General features: G+C 40.7%; 1 protein-coding gene across 2 annotated transcripts in view; it reads left to right on the top strand.

Moving 5' to 3' along the window:
- The first annotated feature begins 2541 nt into the window (after positions 1–2541).
- dock8 (dedicator of cytokinesis 8) overlaps positions 2542–19351 on the top strand; it is a 58247-nt gene continuing 41437 nt past the window's right edge. The window contains exons 1-5 of one of the 2 annotated variants that reach the window (XM_017431293.3): positions 2542–2711; positions 12512–12611; positions 17285–17460; positions 17812–17883; positions 18100–18208. In XM_017431293.3, coding sequence (XP_017286782.1) covers positions 2659–2711; positions 12512–12611; positions 17285–17460; positions 17812–17883; positions 18100–18208 — 510 coding nt within the window. In that variant the 5' untranslated portion in view covers positions 2542–2658. Of the gene's footprint in view, positions 2712–12511; positions 12612–14800; positions 14983–17284; positions 17461–17811; positions 17884–18099; positions 18209–19351 lie in introns of those variants that run through there. The other variant, XM_037976930.1, reaches the window with a different exon arrangement.

Below are 19351 nucleotides of genomic sequence, written 5' to 3' on the forward strand. Positions count from 1 at the left end.
TGCGCAGAACCCTCAAGCTCCCAGGCCTCTGGTAGAGGACCCGAGCTCAGAGGATGAAACAAAGACCACCCGCGGAGGGTGAGAAGGGAATTTTTTTTATTTATATACAATTTAAAATTTAATTAAGTGCAATAACATAAAATAACCACAAGATGGCGGCAGAAACCATTTAATGCAAGGGAAAACCAATTAATAAGGTCAAAGATTTAAATAAAAATTTTAAATGTACTATAATACTGCTAATATTCTTTACAAGCCTGACCGAGTACATGAATTATCAAACGAATGATAATGTTTAACCACAATGCAGTGAAGGTTTTATGTTACCTAACAGATAGATCAAATCATTTGTTGTGTAAAATTCTCAAGAATAATTGTTTTGCACATTTGAGCAGCAGTTGAGTAACACTGAGCTTGAACTTAGACGCTTAGCAAATAGAAGAGGAAGCACATTATGACTAAAACTAAAAGTGAATGAATGTATGACCCAGACATGTAAAGGCTAAATGGGATGAGGTTCTGAAGATCTTCCATGAGAGTAACCTTTTACCCTTACGTGACTCATAACTGTGCAAAGGTTTTAAACAACCTCTTGCTTTTTTCACTACTTTGCTTCCAAGAAGCCACACTTTCTTGCATTTGTTTTAAACGGTCTGATCAGTAGTTTGTCAGGCTTTCTGAAAGTTTTTCCTAACAATTTCTTTGGACTTTGCCTTCTTAATTTCCCTTATTTTCAGTCCAGTACCTTACCACTTTCAGAAGGATGCTGTTCACTTTGACTTGTGAATCAATCCAGAGTAAAAAGGATCCTAAACTCAAGGGATGAACCAGTGCTGCTTTGACACAACAAACAGCTTGATAAAGAACTTCAATTTTAGACACTTTGTTGCTAAAAAAAACTGTTGCAAAAATACAAATTGTTCATTTTTCTTATGTTAAATTAACAAAAGAAGCAAAGATAACACAATTTCATTCAGACAAAATAGTATTTTAGCACCAGCGAGGTGATCATCACAGAGACATTAGCTGAAAAACTGCTATATTACAATCAGAAAGCTTTTATTGGTGTTGTATGAGAGCTAATTGAAAATATAGTGGCACTTAGTGGTGTGATCACGAAAATAGACAGCATATAAAACAACCAAACATTCATTAGATGAGAAAGAAACAACTAGGTCATACTATTTGATCCAATATTTGGTCAGACAACCCAACAGTTTATTATCATCCCTGCAGTCCTAAAACACCAATTTTAATGGACAGAGCTGCCAAATTAGACTTGCACTTTGGCAAATAAAGAGCAAATGTTATCAAAATCACAGGATTTATTGTTGATGATGAAAGGATTAAACACAGTTAAGGACTTGCAGGTAAATTAATTTGTTTCCATTTTATGTAGGGGGAACAGATTATTTCAGGCGGCTGAAATATCCATTCTCTTCTCTCCTCCCCCCATAACTTTGGCAAATAAAAAGCAACTGTTTCCAAATTCTCAAACATTATGTGTGTGATAGCACACTAGACATTTCCTTAATCCAGTAATCTGTCATATTTTACATTAGAACGGGATTTGCCAAAAAGTCTACACTCTGATCTTTTCAGGAAGTCTTTATTTTTGTGCCCTGCTCTCAGCTAACTTCGCTCCTCTTGTATCAGAAATGAAAAATTATAAATGCACACTACGTGTTGGGATCCGAATACAGGAAACACTTGTATGGACTGATAATTTGCTCATTTGTTATGAGGAAGAAAGAAAAAAAAGTAAAATCCCCCAAAATTGGAAAGGTAGGGAAGGTGAAGAAAGATCTACAGAACCAGCAGTGCTGCTTTTCTGATTGTTTCTCAACTGTTTGCTATTAATTTATTTATCCCTAATGTGTTTGTGACAGGGTCTCGACAAGAACATGCACAGATTGTTGCTGTTCAGCTAGAGTTGTATTTGTGGGTTTGTTGACTGACTTTTATTTGTCAGGCTTAAGAGACAAAAGTTGAAAAAAAGATCGATTCTCTTCGCGTTTAAAATAACACAAAACAGCGTAAAAAGACCTCCACACAAGACCTCGTTTATTTATTTATTTATTTAATTTAATTTAATTTAATTTTGATAGCTGCCGATTAAACTGAAAGTTACAACATTGACATGATTATATGAGTAGTTTTTTTTTTTTTTTTACTTAGAAATCGATCAGAAGCGCTGTGAAAATGGTCAGATCCGCCGGATCCACCTCTCTGGCTGCAATGCGCGCTCCCGACACAGGGGAACAGATTTTCACGGGGGAACAGACCGGGTTGCGACTTCTGGTTCTGACCAGAAAGGGTCAAAAAGCAGGTAATTAAATAAAACCAATGAGTTCCTGTTAAGGCTTGGCTCAGCAGCGAGGGTGCGCACCTCACCCGTCCTCCTCCCTCTCTCCCCCTCCTCCTCCTCCTCTCTCCTCCTCCTCCTCCCGGTGTCTCTGACCGGGATGCCTCAAAGCGAACGCGGAAGTTTCCACCCAGAGCAGCTGCTGCCGCCGAGCCGAGCGCTGCGGCATGACAGGTGCGGAGCTGTAGGTGGGAGGAAAGGAGGAGGAGGAGGTGGTGGAGGAGGAAGACAGGAGGCGAGGAGCCGCCGGAACCCTCGTGCCGGACCGGACCGGACCTGAGCCCCGCGGACGGATGGCTTCCCTGGGCTCCGCGGAGCGACGCGCCTTCGCTCTGAAGATCAACAGGTAAAAAAAACTGGAGGCTGCGCTCGATCCTGATCGATCTGATCAAGTGAAAGTAAAAGTTCAGGATTCAGGGAATCCCTCTTTCTCCGTTTGTTTGTTGTTTGTTGTTTGTTTGACAGTTGCAGGAGCAGGCAGCCACATGCTGGTGCTGCAGGTTTGTTGCACTTCGTCTTAGATAAATAAATAATAACAACAATAACAAAAACACGCCTGGAGGGGCAGAAACACCCAACTTCTGTTCACCTTTACTGGAAGCTCTCTCGTCTATGACAGCCACGCGATGAGCCGTTTTTCTTTCTTTCTTTCTTTCTGTTTTTCTTTGTGGATTCTGGCAACCAGATGAATCATTTCCTCCTCTTCATCACGCAGCTTCCACATGTAGTGGTTCCTGTACCCGCAGAGCGAGGAGGGATGTGCTCACAGTTCCTGCTGTGACGCTGACCAGGTGTGGAGGAAGTGTCTGCGTGGAAGTCCATTGTGTGCCATGCCTCCCCTGTAGCACAAAAAACACAGCCGAGCTTTTATTATGATTAGTCTTGCAGGGATTTAAAGCCTTTGGATGACTTCTTGCAGCCATAAAGCAAGCCTAAGTGTCAAAGGTGCAGATGTTCAGTGAACTGGAGTTTAAAGCGATGAAAACAGAGCACGTGCAAAGACAATAACAAGGTTCATAATCTTTTTTTTCCTCCTTTTTCTTCTAATTAACTTGTTAAAAATGATGCGGTTAAATCAGTTTCGACTATGTTGTCAAACCAGTGAGTTTGAATTATCTCTGCTCAAGCTCTCCTGTGTTAATGGCCAGGAGAAATCCTGGATCTGTGTGTGTGTGTGTTTTGTGCTGTGCTGTGCAGAGCTGAGCTCAGCTGCAGAGAGATGCTGAGTCTCAGGCCAAACGCAGCCATGATGAGCCAGCGGGCCGGGCAGGTTAGAAGATGCCGTGCAACGTGACCGTGCAACACAACTACGGCCAAGTATTCAAGCCGTGTTCAAATGTAGCCATTCGTGTGCAAAACCCCAAAACTTTTCGTGCTGTGAAACCCAAACCACTTGGTTAAAAAGACCTGAATCTGCCTCCTCAGTTCGCCGTCACAGGCTCGGTGCTGGTAAAGGCGCCACTGCTCAAAACATTAGTCTTATATCCTGTTGCCCATCTTTGAAGTAATTTATATATACAAATTATACACCAATAGGTGACACACTGCGCAGAAACATAATTTAAAGTTTGAACGGGTCACAGAAGGTTGGACTTTTAAAGGGCCGAGTCGGCGTTTTGATGTCTTTTTTACAGTTTTCACACAATCGCAGTTTAGGTTTTAATATATTTTTTTTTTTGACAGATTTGTTTCACAGTAGCTTCCATTGTCGGTGGATGAGGTCACACGCTAACTTCTGCAAACAGTCTCCTTACTTAAAACAACTCTTCTTGGTAGGCAGACAAATTCTACATCAGAACGTAGGGCGTTTTGTCCTCGTTCACTCAGTGTGTCTCTCACTGCTACAGGACCTCCAGTTTTCTCCCAAATCTCCCCCAAAGTGCGGAGACCGCGCACCCGGGCTTCCAAAGATTTTAGCTCAGAATATTACCTTCAAAACTGGAAGTGAAGACCCTTTTTAACTCGTCTTATCTCCTACAGAAGACACTGTGGAAACATCAGAATTCATGTGTGTGACCATCAGAGAATTTTTAAGATATGACTTGTAGTTTTGGCACAGGGGCTGTTTTTGTTTTAGGCTTACTTCTTTTTACAGTTTGCAGTTTTGTCTGCCTCTCTTTAACGCGGCAGTCAGAGAGTGAGAGACAGGTGTGTGGTTACCATGGTGACCATAATGAGCCACTGGGAGCAGCTTTAAACATTTCTTTCACTTAGTTCACTTAGTTTTCTCTTTAAAGCTTTAGCTGCGTCGGCTCCCTTCAGAAGTTTATTTTATAAACTTCCTAGTTTCTCTTTCAGATTAAAATGGAGTTATTTATCAATGTGAGGGTCAAAGAGGGAGTCCTGTCAGCGTGGAAGACTTAAAAACAAAGGCTTTCAGAGTTGCTTGCAAAAACCCACTACAGATGGGGAAATCTGTAGTTCTAAACCAGAGGAAGTTTAGTTCATTGATGAAGGGAAAATCCCTCTTCATCATCAGCTGCTGATCTGACAAGAGAAATGTTTCTAATCAGAGTCAGACGTGGGGTTGCAGAGGTTAAAAACCAACAGAAAAAGCTGTAAAAGTTCAATAAAATGGAGTCGGTATAAGAAAAATCTTCAGATCTAATTGAAATAAATAAATAAAAAAAAAACAAATGTGAAGGGATAAAAAAAGAATGAGCTTCTTGTTAAAGCCGACCTGCTTGTTGCTCTGTGGTGACTCAGTGTAGCTCCACAGTACATTAAAAGTAGCATTTATTAAAGATTTTTGTGCTCTGCTTCAATTAAATGCATCAAAACTCATAAAATGATATGATTGTTCACCAACCCTTTTACCAAAGACTGCTCTCTTTTGTCCACTGATTTCCCCAAGCGGACAATGAAGTATTCTGTATTACTTTGTAAGTTTCTCTTTTTTAAGGTCCAATTAAGGGTAAACTGTTAGTGGCGACTTTAATGAAATTAACCCGTTACAGACTGAGCCTGAAAAAACAATTTTTTTTAAACAGTTTTCAATTCGTACTGTATGTGAGCGTTTAAAAAAAAAAAAAAAAAAAAGATCTTGTGACTCAAACTGTAAGTGTGTTGGTTAAAAAAAACCCTGCTAAATAACACAAATATCAAGAGGAAGAACTTGGAGAATCACGGCACCAATTGGCTGCTGCTCTAAGAGGAACAATAATCACAAGCTGAAAGTCCAGCTTGTGGAACGTTTTGGAAGATAAACGCATCGTTTACCTCTCGTACTGAGACGAGATGTGTTTGTAGACTTGGTTTGATTGGATTTATAGGTTAAAACTCTGTGTTTACACGCCCCCCTCAGTATTCTTTAGTCCCATGAAGCGCCTCGTATCTCAACATCCTTTGTCGGAGTAGAGTGCGAAGGAAATCCTCCAAACCGAAGACACTTTGGTTTCACTTCGCTTTTTTTCTTGGTGGCAGTTTTAAGGCCAGGAAATGTGTTTCTTCATATGAGCTCACCAAAAGAGGAATGGAAAAGAAGGGCAGCTCTCAGGGTGCATAATAATGGAGCTCCGTGCCGAAATTCGGGTCAAGAAACTAAAGGTTGCTGTCTGCCTACTGTTTGAGGGTGATGGGATTTTAAAAGCATCTGGTGACGGGAGTGAGGACAGCTGTGCCCGTGCTGCCCCTCTTGTTTGATTCTCTTAAACAGGGAGGGGCTCGGATCTTGAGTTTCATCTGATTTCCTCAGGGTTCCCAGCTGAAGTCATCTGTTAACCCTCATGTCTGCTGGTGGGCCAGTGAGCGTTACAAAGAGTGTAAAATGTCTCCCAAAAAACATCATCCTTGGACACATGACTCCAAACCAAGTAGAAATGAGATTAATGTCTCTTTTGGTCACGTTTTCTTGTTGCTTTGAGTTGGAGTCCTGCTGGATGGCTTTTGTTTGTCGTGCCTCTCCTTGGAGAGGAAGCTGAGTGGTGATGGTGCCGATAGCAGTGCGACCCATTAGGTCTGGAGACATATGATAGCATGAGACATGAGACACACAGCGGGGACATCCCTTTGGTGTGCGTTTTCTCTTCTTGTTGTGTACACCACGCCGCTTTCTGTCTTCCTCTTTCTTCACTGAATAAGATTTAAGGAGGAGAAATCTGTGGTTAGAAAAGGGACGAAGTCTGGTTTCACATATTACGAAGGAAAAGATCATTTAAAGCAAGAACAAACAGAAAAAGGAACATGAAACTAGATTTGTGATGAATTAAAGTAATGATAGCAATCATTAGAGGCACTTTTGGACTGATTCTAGGCTCTTAATCATTCAAAATATATTTTTTGAGTTGTTGACAAAGCCATTTTTTATTTATTTCAGTGTTTAGAGAGGACATCATGTCCCACAGCTATTGGATGGGTGGGGTAACATTCCTACAGATTAGCAAAATTGTACATCTTGCCAAGAGAAGAGCAAAGGACCACGCACAAGACTTGCTTGAAATCGGACACAAATGATTTTTTCCGAAGGAGCGAAAGAGCTCAACTGGAGCGTTGGGCTTTAGGTCACAGCTAAAATCAAGGGAGAAGATTTCCAAAACTTGACAGATTAGGAATGTCTCACCTCATCAAAATTATTAACAGGTGGGGCTTACGTCAGGATAAATATAGGATAATTTCAGTTTAATTGGACCACTGTTTGGATTTTGTCAAATTGTCCTAAATAATATCTTTGGACCTTAAAGTAAAGGGTGTTGTCTCAGAGATGCACTTTGTGCAGCTGTTATTCAGGACCTCCGGGAATGTTTTAAGTCTGGGAGAAAAGAAAATGTCTGAAAACTATTGACATGTGCAAAAAAGGTTAGTTTTCTAGGAATAAGCTGGCTGAATGATGCAAAGCAAAGAAGTGAAATGCTCGGTGGAAGGATGGAAAAGATGTTCGAATGTAACTGCACTGGAAAGAGAAAGAAAACGTAGTTTACAGCTACATATATTTGCCTCTCTTTAGGGAATGCTCATCATAAATGTGTCGAGGACCGTTTCTGAAGCAGACTTAGCTTGAGGAGCATTTTGGGAATGATGTCAGAGCAGCATGTGCGCACAGAGCGAGTGGAGGCCTGCCCTCCCTCTTTCTGGAGGGGCAAAATTACGAAGGATTTGGAGGTGCTCAGATTTTTTACTGGAGAGATTTCCCGGGACTCTTCGGAAATCTCACAGCTTTTATTTCGGGGAGATAATTTGGGAAACCCTGGTCTAAAGCAAACAGAATGCCACAGGATCAGATATTCAAATCAAATTCCACTCTGGTGCTTGGAGCTGAGCCGGTGACAAGCCAAGAGCATATTTGACGTGTCGTTAATGTTTCACACAAAGCTGTTTTGACAAAGGTGTTTGACTGATGATAAAACATATTGCCCTGCTTTGCATCCTTGCTACCTATTAGAATAAGACATTGATTTTTTTTATTTTTTTTCCCCTGTGAGGGATGATCTCATGGTTACAGCCTGACAGCAAACATGAGATTAATGATTGTAATAATAAAAACTATTGATCCGTGCATGAAACCATTAATATATTCTAGTGGAACGCAGCCGTTCCTGGTAAATCTAACATTTTATTTAGGCATAAACCTTATTTATGTTATTTAGTAATGCATGAACTAAATTAAGAAATAATAATAGAAAACCAGCTGTTTCCTAAATAAGCTTTTTTTTTTTGTATCTGTTGCTTTGTTTTGACTCCTTCAGGTCAGCTGTTCCTTCAGCAGCTTTCTGTTTAGTGTTGACGACATTTTCTAATTTTAATCCAAACCAGCCACGATTGCCATCAGGTTTTGTGATCAGTAAGGATAATATATTCATTTTTTTAAACAGCAGTTTAAGTGTTACTTCCCATGGGCACGCTACTGACATATCATGGACTGGTGTCACCTTTAGTGTGATTTTTTTTTTTTTTTTTTTTGTTACTTTGGTAATTGCCTTAATATTTTTTACGCATTTTAAAATTTACGTGCGATATTCAGTCCCAGCCACTGTTTCCTTTGCAGGTTTGCATGCTGTCAGCCAGCTGTTTGGGGCACGTTCAACACTTTAAGACATGTTAGATGCTCTAAAGTGGGGTTTGGCGGAAAGAATATGAACACTTAATATCTTACCTGTTGTAGATCGCTCTATGAGTGACCTAAATACAGATCAGAATATAGATTAGTTCTGACTGAACTGATGAGCTAAAGGCTGGTCTGAGCAGGGCTAAAACCAAAGTGCTTTAACAGCTCTAATCTCAAAACCTATTCGTTCATGAAAATGTTGGTTTACAAACCTTTACACTGCCGTACATTTTGCATATTTGAATATTCTTGATAATCCTGCTGCAGTTCCCTCAATCTGCACCTGCAGTGCTACAGCTAGCTGCTGCTGCTTGTAAATAATCTTAACCAGGTCAAACAAAACTGACGGCTATCTAAAGGTTTTTTTAAATGGCGTTCGCACGAACACCTTTGGAAAAGTTTACGACTGGAGTTGTCTGAAGACGGCAGAGATCCACTTTGGTCTTGGCCCCGCTCAGATGAGCTGTTAGCTCGTTGGTCCTGTCAGACTCAAACTCCATTTCAGCAAGATGAGGTTGTCCAAAGGGCGATCTACAACAGGTAAGATATTTTTGGTTCATTTTCTTTGCATAGAGCCCCAACTCAAAATATCTGAACTATTCCTTTAAGATGCAGATAAAATGACACATTCCTGGCTCAGATTTTAGAGCTGCTCTAAAATGTTCATACAATATACACGGTATAACATCTATTTGAAGTTTCTGCCACTCAATAAGTGACTTTAGTTAATGTTTCTAATGGAACAAAGAAGTGATTTTGAATATAAATACTTTGATTGTGAAACACTGTTCATTACATGTGACAGATTATCTGATGATCAGTCTGTTCAGACTCTATATTTTTTCCATCAGATGACATCACTGAGTTAAAAGAATGGCGGTAAAGTGTTTTTCAGGGAGTGCCACCCTGGTTATTTTCAGAGATCTGGGACCTTCTGTTCTGTGTTTCGATGAGGCTCAAAAACCCCAAGAGTTTTTTTTTTTTTTTTTTTTTTTAGACCAAAGTGGTTAACTCGAAAGCCCAATGTTTTCTTTTGGCTGCAGGGTAAGGCCCAGTTCACAGTGTCCACAAACCTTTTGTCCTATCATCTAAAATCTAAACACACATCGTGGACAGTCAAACACTCAAATCTACATCCGTGATAAGAACTTTTTTTTTATTTTTTAACAACGGTGCTGGTTTTGGTCAAATGGATAAAATCCAAAGCTGCTATTTTTATCCTTTTATGCGACAAAAGATGCCCGGAGAGCGGCCCCGCTGAAGAGGGAGACAGATGTTGTCTGCTGTCACAAGCTGTTTGCTTACTAGTGGTAAAATAATGTCAGCTTGGCTCCACCGGCTGGAGCTGATTGCAGATTTACTTGCCTGAGCTTTTTATAGATACGTCCTTAATGTCAGTCATTGTTTGCAGCCTAACAATCATGCATGTGAGAGCAAATTACACTTATTAAGGCCATGAAAGGTGGGTGATAATGCTACTGCCTGCTTTGTCTGTCTGTCTGTTAGCAGAATATCTTGTGAACCACCGGACAGATTTGAGTAAAACTCTGAGAACGGAACCATTGGAGGCACATCTACAACTGACTAACTTTTGGAGTCAACCTTATTCAATATGGCTGCCACAGCTAAGTGATCTTAAAAACATAAAAATGTCTATAACGGTCAGTTTTACAGATATTGAGCTGGCAGTAGTAGCTGAGACTCATCCCCGTCACATACTCTGATCCCTAACAGATCACGTGAGAGCTTTGAAACTTTGTTATGCAAGGCAGCGGGAAATATGTGGGTTTCTTTTTTTTAAGCAATGCTAGCTATTTAATACTCTGAGCTGCAAGACTTTGGTCTGTCCGGTGAGAGAGTGAAGGCAAACATGAATGTCTCAGTGGCTTCGAGCTCAGTTTATAGGCAGGGCAGGGAACGGCTCCTCGTCGTGTGGCTGTTTTACAGGACTTTTATTGTCCTGGGTACAAACTCTGTTCAGCCACCAAACAGTCGATTCGCTCAGATGTTTTGTTTTGTTTCCTCAACAGCGCAAACCAAAGCATAGACCGAAACCGGCAGCAATTTAAATCAGGGTCATGTAAATTTCAAGGGCAGCACACTCTCAATTCCAAGAGAAACCAGTTTGAGCAAAGCTTGACCACGTGGGGCAGGAAACGGTAGAAAGCGCCATTGTTGCCCGCCGCTGAAGAAGAAAAGGGCAATGATGTTTTTTCCAGGGCGTCAGTGTGTGTGTGTGTGTTCATATTTCTGTCTGTTACCAAAGTATCTCAAGAACCATGCTGGACAAATTTAATGAAACTTTTAGAAAGTCTGCGTTGGATGTTCATTTACAACTGAATAACTTGCAGAAGAAATCCTATTCAAGATGGCTTCCACAACATAAAAATGGCTGTAACCAGGTCAGTTTTATGGATATTGGTCTAAAATTTGATGTGGTGATAGCTGAGAGTCACCCCCAACAAATATGCTGGGTGTTTTCTCAACATACTGTAAGATAATTCCAGTTTAAAACTCTGACAGGAAAGGCGGCGGGCGATATGCATTCTTTAAGGAATGTTAGGTCTTCAACTTTAATGGCTAATGCAGTTCGAATCATTACAATGCAAGAAAATCACTGATGCCCAGCGTTCTCTTTAGACATTAGCAGCGTAAGACTTAAAGAGAATTTTTTTTGTTTTGATTTGTTTTGTTCAAATTTAAGTCGGGGGGGCTTACAGCATGTGAACTCCCTCCACAACCATCAGACACCTTGCTGTTGTGCAACACACAGATGTTCTGCTCCACTGGCCAGAAGGGCTGAATAAACTGCACAGCGTGTTTGTATGACATGCATGTGTGCGCTGAGGGGGTTAAACGTTGTAGGTTAAAAGCAACTCTTGCATAACGGCATTGTTGCTGCTTGTGATGAAAGACTAAAGAGCTGATAAGGTATGTGCTGTGGTGTGTCTAAGCAATGTGATTTACCTTTTTTTAAAATTTACACTGCTTTTCTAATCCTTGTATTGGTTTGTATCTACTGTGCCTAAATGAATGCTGGACTTTGCTCTTTGTGTAGATTTGTATGTGCTGCCATCCATTTCTGTACTGACTCAGCACATTAGTGATTAATTAGTGGCCACTAATTTAAACGGGGTTATCGGTGTAGGTTGTAGCCAAGTTCAGTTCACTGTGTAAAAAAGCCTGAAAAGCATGCACTGAAACGTCGTCTTGGTGAGCTCTCTCTGCTCCTTGAAAGATGTACTTGTTTGGTTTTTATTGCCTTCCAGATTTTTACACGCTTCATAACTCTGCAGCTTCAGTGGTTTTGACCTTCTGGTATCCCTCCTTCATTCTGTCCTTCTCCTTTATGATTTTGTGGTGATAATTAGTTATGGTTATGTTGTAACAGTCACCGTGGGGACGTGACGAACTCGTGAGGTCGACCACGGGGAGAAGCAGCCGCCAACGTGACCCGTTTGCTTCAGCCTTTGCCCTTTAAGTCTTTGCTGTGCGGATCTATCACAATAAACACTTTCTGACACTTCCAAACACCACAAACACACACATGCATGTGTATTTTAATGAAACAATTTTTTTTTTTTGTCATTTAGCTGAAACACAAAAAGGATTTGTTGTGCAGAATTTGGGCAGGTTCCAATGATATGGTAATTAATAATAAAGAAACAGACCATGAATTCGCTCTTAGGAGATGGAATGTGCCCCGCAAATTAGGGCACTGTTTATTCTCCGTTCTCCCCTCTTTTCAGAGCACATATATCTGCGTACATACACTCCTTTATTCCTGTGTCATGTTGATTTCCTGCCTGGCGTGACCCTTAAATCAGACCAGTGTCTGTCTGAATGAAGAGCCTTTCACAACCAGCCGAGATCTGCTTCTACAGAGGGAACAAAAGCGAATAAAATTTACCAAGGCTTACCAGTTCAAACGACTGCCAGTCGGAGCAAACAGGGGAATGTGTGTTGTTCTTATGAATACAGATAAACTGCGTGCATGTTGGTGGAAATGCATAAAGGTTTTGGTCAGTGCTTGTGGTTTTAATGTGTTTTTCTGCCTTTTGAACCCATAAAACCTTACAAATGTGTGTTTTCAATGTTTGTTTCAGGCACTCTTCGGCAGAGGTCAGGAAAAACTTCAGCGGAAGCTATGGCTCGCAACACAGCCGAAGCAACTCCAGTTCTTCGGGCTCACCTTACCTCACAGTGGTGAGTTTCCTGCCATTAAACACAAAACAAAAACAAAGAAAAATGCTTGGAGTGTAGACCTTTTAGTCAACAGAAGTAGTCACTTCATCCTAAATATGCAACTAGCTTCAGGTTCTCAGGTTTCAGAAAGAAATGAAAGCACTGTATGCAGATCAACGCACTAACATGCCTTCTGTTCATGCTCACTTAGTGCTGCTTCAGTCTGAATTAAAATTATAGCAAAATCAGAAGATTTGCGTACATGTTTCCTCTATTTCAGCGCTCACACAGCATCAGCTTTTGTCTCCGCCACTAAATGGTTCTAAGCACATCATCCTCACATCCTCTTTACTGTCATTAGCCCAGAGAATGTCTGGCTCTGTGCGCTGTCTAGTCTGGAAGATTAAAACATTGTGTCCTAATAAATCCACTGCAAAACAAGGAAATGTGTTTCTGCTTTAGTTTTAAGCAGAACTGGAGAAACTGCGTTATCTGTGAAAATGCAGCGTAGATACTGAGGGTTGAATGATTGCTGCAGTTTGGTACAGCAACTGAGTTATGAAAGCTAAAAGACACAGAACACTCGCAAGGGGTGGAAACCCTAGCTAAAAGCCAAAAGGATTGAAACCCTAGCTAAAAGCCAAAAGCAGCAAAAGCCTAGCTAAAAGTAGCTAAAAGTATCAAAAGGCTAGTTAAAAGCTGAAAATAGCAAACCTAAAAAAAGTAAAAGTAGAAGTTGCAAAGGCTAGCTAAACCTAAAAGTAACAAAATATTATCTTAGCAGCAAAAAGTTAGCTTAAAGCCTAAAGTAGCAAAAGGGTTTGCTAAAGCTAAATGTAGCCAAAGGCTATTTAAAAGCTAAAAGTAGCAAACAGAAAAGCTAGAAAAGCTACAACTCCCATAAGAAGACAAAAATAGTCTGCTGAAACACATTCAAAGTGAACAGATCTCAGTGTGTTTCTATGGGGAAAATATTTATAAATAAATTTAAATATTTTGAAAAGTATAAAACTTACAAAAACTAAAAGTTAGAGTAGCTATCCCTAACATGAGCTGAAGGTTTTGGTGTATAAATGGCTTAAATTAAAAAAGTATGCAGGAGTTCTTAGATTTCAAAAAGGCATACAGATGAGTAGAAACCCGGAAATCAATTGTGTGAATGCTGACTCGGCATTCAGACCATGATCAATTTTGCTTCAAAACATGAGCACATGGAAGAATGAACACACTTTATGTTTTTACACGGTTTGGAAAACTAATACCTCAAAATTTCTGGGAGAAGAAAGAATTCTTCTCGCAGGTTCCCTTTCTCTTCGCCCTCAGTTGAAGCCTAGCAGACATTTAGTGTCATTCTACCTTTTTTTTAAGCAAGCAGACAGAATGTTGCACAGTAATCCTTTACAGAGATTTGTTCCCACATGACGCTCAGAGCCTCTCCGTGGTCCCTTCTGAGTTTCTGTCTTAGCCTTCCAGCTTTATGTTTATTCTCATTTTGTCTTTTTTTTCCCCCCTTTTCATCCCACTCTGCCACCCTTCATATTGTCACTCAAAGGTTTTTAAAGCTCCCAAGTCTTCTCATAAGTCTGTTTGGAGTGTGATATATATATTTTTTGAAATATATTTACCAAGAGATGATCCCAGAGTTGGAGCAGCAGTACCTGGAGCATCCATCCCACCCCACCTACAGCAGCATCTAAGTCTGTTAAGCTCAAACCTGCTTGGGAAATGGGTCATTGCCTTTGCTGCTGACTGGCTCCGGATGGGCCTGCTTACCTTGGAGCTTACGGCGGCAAATCTTTAATATGTCTGGATTTGGGCTGTGAGAGAGGGGCTTTAATACCGTAATCTCAGGGATGGTGGTTTCCTATTATTCAGCAGTCACGTCTCGCGCTCCTTGTTGCTGCAACTATGCCTGAAATTCCAAATGTTGCTTGGAAAACGGAGACATTAAAAGCCTTGTGTTAAGTTGTGTGTGTGTTTGTATAAGCAGCATGCATGTGTGTGTGTCTGTACTTTCTGTTCCTGTGTTGCAACGCTGATGGAGGGACTCCTTTGGTGTTGTCACTTCCTTTTTAAAGCGTTTGTGGTTTTTGTCATGAAGCTGTAAAGCTCGACGCATGAGGGTGATGGTGTTGTAAGCTTTTATTTAAAACTTTAATTCAGGGCGACACCTCTTCCACCTTTGGTTTCATTGTGCATTTTCGCCCTCGACTCTACGAAAGTTTATTACCTTTTAGGAGTGACAAAGAGGATCTGTGTATCTGGTTGTGACACAGTTTCAGCAAAAAGCATTCAGCGTCAGTAGAAACACACGGTTGTGTAGGTTCCTATATCCGGAGTGCGCCATTTTGTACACTTCCTTTTTATTGTGCACTTTTCAGTTTTCAGCAGGGTAAGTCTTTAATATCTGTTTGAGCACCGGCATTCGTGAACCCTAAAAATGAACTTTGCAACAAATTTCTAAATCAAGCTTGAGACTGAACGTGGCTGTTCTGTTTTAGAAACGCTGCTTGTTTTGACTTCCTTGCGTGTCTATCATCTCTCCCGGCTCGTTTCTGTCTCTGCACATTGACAACAGAAGGACGTGTTGGATGATTTACTGTATTTTTAACAAAAACATGTGAAGTGTCTACAGAAAGTAAGCACATAAGATCAACTATAGTGGTAAATGACCCAGAAAAAAAAGTATTTTATCAAAATATTTGCTTCATGTCATCACTTAGTTTTGTAATGTGTATTTTCCAGGCTGTCATGCTTTGAAAGAATAGTTTTCATTGCTCAATTTCATTGTATGATCGTCACTGAGTAAGCTGATAAAAATGCTGGCATTTGATTTGGCCGGGACTTCCAGTTTTCCCCCCACCGGCCCCTCTGATGACTCTGCAGAGCTGCACGCACCCGTCAGAAGTGTACATGGATTAGCATTTTATTAATTTTGCTCGGTTCTGTGTAAAACAAGAAAAAAGAGGCTGCGCTACGATGGTTATTTTAACCCCGAGCCAAGAAACGCACGCAAAGTCAGCGCTGAGGTTTGGTTCGTTTTCAGGTTCACACCTGTGCTCTGCCATAAAATGTCTATGATAGCGACACGGTTGTTCCTATTCTTTGCTTGCCCGTGTGTTTAGTAGAGGAGGAAATAGATGTGCTTCATGCTTTGCACTGATGTGCAAAAACATGTCTGAAAGCCGATGGAATTTGCTCTGCGTTTAAAAGTTGAGTGACACAGTGACTCATGTTGTAGCTGTAGAAATCCCCACCCTCCCCGTGTGCATATTGGATGTTCTACCTCTGTACCACCCCCACCCCCCTCCCTTCCTCGCTGCCTCAGACCCATTCTTTTCTACGGCTGTGAACGAGTGTCAGCATGATTAAAAGCTTAAAGCTTCTCAATATTCTGTTGCATGCAGATTAGCCTTCTTTTCCCTGTGCACTGCACATACAAATTATTTTTGCTTTGTAAACTCTTTCTGCTCCGGCCTGCAGCGTTTAATCAGGTTGGAGATCTGCCCAGTCCGCTATCACTTCTCGCAGAGACACCTGCTCCGTGCAGGTTCCTCTTTTTTTTTAACCAGCATAACCAGCCTGCCTCACAAAAGAGATGTGTTTCTTATCAGTTGCAATACTTTTCTTTGTATTCAGCCAGAACTCCCTTCTTTAAACCCGATTGGAGGTTTGTTACATCGTGTGTTGCTGATGTTAACTATATCCAGTGCTTGAAGTTGTACATTTCCATTGTATATAAAGATGAGCACAGATTTATCCTTTATCTGCCACTGCTGAGTGTAGAATTAAAAATTTCTGTCTAAAAATAGGTGAGGTACAAAATCAAAAACTGTCTGAAACACTGCAGAGTTGCTCCAGTTTCTATTTCTGTCTGTGCTTGTGTGTTTTGCTCCAAGACAGGTATTAGAAAATAGTTGTGAGACAACATGTCAGGGCCTGCCTCTGTTGCAGTCAGTTTTCTGTTCCATGTGAGGGTTTTTAGGTTAGACGAGGACTGTGTCGACTTATCATTCACAACCCGAAAATGTTCTTTTCTTCATTTTGTTGAAGTGGTGTTTTTTTTTTTTTTTTTTTGCTAAAATCATCACAATGTTCCAGAGTTTTTGGTTTGTGGGTAAAGATGTCGCAGTATTCGTTTGACGTGTTCGACACCCATTTTTTCCTGACAAATGATGCAACATTCCCACTTCGGACGTCCTATTATGACAGACTGCTGAGGGCAAAGACGATACAATTTTTTGCTTGTGTGTGTTTGCATTGGCACAGTATTTCATGAATCAGTGAACAGATTTTAATGGAACTTTCAGAACGAATTACTGGATGCACATCTACAACTCATTCACTTTTGGAGGCAAACCAATTTAAGGGCTAACTGACCTTAGCCAGCACAAAAATGGCTGTATTTCAAGCACTAACAGATCACATGACATCTTGCAATCTCGCATCAGCGCATGAAATCATATGCAGACATATCTGTTTTTTCTCATCATAAGATAATCTTAGTTTAAAACTCTGGCATGAAAAGTTGGCGGGTGATATGCATTCCTTTAAGGAATGGTAGGGTTTTAATCATTCTCTGCTTCAGTGCTCGGTTTAGATGTTTGATTCTTGTTATATTCACTGCTGGATGTTCTAACGCCTCTCTCCGTCTCTTTTCTTAAACCAAATCTTGCCGCTCCCGGACTCCTCAGCCTCCGGCGTACGAAGCGGTGGAGCCGCTCGACCTGGAGGAGTTCCTCATGTCGCAGTTAAGAAGCGAAGACTCGGCTCTGATGAGCGAACTTGGAGACTTTCCAGACGACGACCTGAAAGTGGTGCAGGTGGAGAGGGAGCAGCACACCGTTCGGCACTCGGTCCCAGAGGATGGGTGGGTCGTAGAGAAAGATACTGGCTGACAGAAAAAAAAACATTGTTTATAATAGTAACAGCTGCCTTGTTTAAGTGTTAGGTTTTTGTTTTGTTTTGTTGTTTTCATATAACACACTAAAATCCATTCAGTTTCACACAGATTTACTGATTTGGAAAAATATTAAATCTAAAAAACCCTTCATTCATGTCTAAAACTATTTAATCTCTGCTTGTTATCTTAGTTTATTCAGAACATTTGAACGTTCTGTAATTTGACCATGAATTACAGATTAGGATAAGGGTAGAATTTAAAGGTTTTATTTGGCAGCACACACATCTGACTGTAAACCTTTTATTCCCCTTTTTACAGAGTGGATTTAGGCCCACATGTAAGAGACTGTGTGAAGAGTTACACGCAGCCATGGCTTGTAGTCACCAGAAGGTAAATGCTTTGATTCGGATTTGTTGGCGTGCTCTCCCTGTTTCCTCTAATCGTGTCACTACAGACATCCACCGTCTGCCTAGATTTCCTGAGATTTCTGTGTAATGTTTGTCTGAGGCTGACTAATGGTGTAGAGGTGTTTTATTGTGGCCATAGATGTCATTTCTTGACTTTGCATTGACTTGTCTGTGTGTGTTTGTGTGTGTGTGTGTTAAGGTGTCAGGGAGACGGCTGGATCACGTACTCGGAGCGAACCAACCTAAACAAAAGCCTGCAGAAACAAACTTTCGAGTCTGACGTTCAACCACAGAACAAAGACAAACCAGTAAGCAACATAAGCACCCAGTCTCTTTCTGAACTTTTGTGTTTTTATGTTTTGTTAATTATTTGTAATTAAGCTGTAAATTTTCTCTGTAAACACTCAGTATCAATGTTGTTATTTAAACCTGTTTAAGGGTTTAAGTTCAGATTGTTTGAAGTATATTTCTTTGGAAAGGTTGTGAACAATTAATGTCTTACCTGTTGTAGATGGCATTTTGAATGAACTCGGGTTGGTGAAATAGTTTAATTCTGACCAGATTGAGAAGCTGTTTTCAGGGCCAAAACAGAAATTATTTTATCATTACACATTTTTTTTAATAAAAAATATTTTGGTTTTTGGGTCAGAAGATGGGTTGTGTTCTGACATTATGCTTGCCGTTGCACATTAAGACATGGTGCCACATATTTAAATTATTTTGTGCCACAGAAATGAATGCATAGTTATATAAAAACTTAAATATTGTGTATGTTGAATAAAATAAAATGAAAAAATGAAAAAAAAGGAATGCAAATATTTGAATTTGTACAGTTAAAAGATAGAGGTGCGTCCATTTTTGAAAGCCAAATAAACTCTCCTAGCTTTTTCAGTTTTCATGCAAATCTCCCTGTTTCCTCCCATCCTAGTGCATGGATGTCAGGGCACATCCCAAAAATATTAGGCACGTCTTTAGAAGAGCAACAAACCCCACTTTGTGCTTGGATGCCAACAAGCTGTGCTTAGTTAAAGTCCCTTTGGTGAAGAGAAGACACTTCAGCCAGAGCAGTATGGTAGTCCATACTGATCGAGGCCTGAGAGACGTGAATGTGAAATGTGAGGGGGCGGGTGCTTTAATACTGAACACAACAGTGTGTTGTTATTCCCATCACTCTCTCCTCAGTGCCAGTGGCTCTTTCAAGTTTGCTCAGACTGGCGTGCATGGAGCTAAATGTGAACCTTTGACAGACTTCAGCCTTTCACTGTTGATGTTTAACCAGGCTGCTTATTGCTTGTTGCACAATGGAAAATGTGGAGTTTTATGCGTGTAGCAAACAGATAATTAACATCCGTATGAAGGTCTGAGCTCCAGGTCGCTGCCTCATTCATGCCGTCTCTGTAGTTTTTCTGGCTCACAGTCAGTCTGAAGACCCATCAGGAGGCCCCCCCCCC

The sequence above is a fragment of the Kryptolebias marmoratus genome, linkage group LG1 (genome assembly GCF_001649575.2).
Source record: "Kryptolebias marmoratus isolate JLee-2015 linkage group LG1, ASM164957v2, whole genome shotgun sequence".
In the NCBI taxonomy this organism is placed as follows: domain Eukaryota; kingdom Metazoa; phylum Chordata; class Actinopteri; order Cyprinodontiformes; family Rivulidae; genus Kryptolebias; species Kryptolebias marmoratus.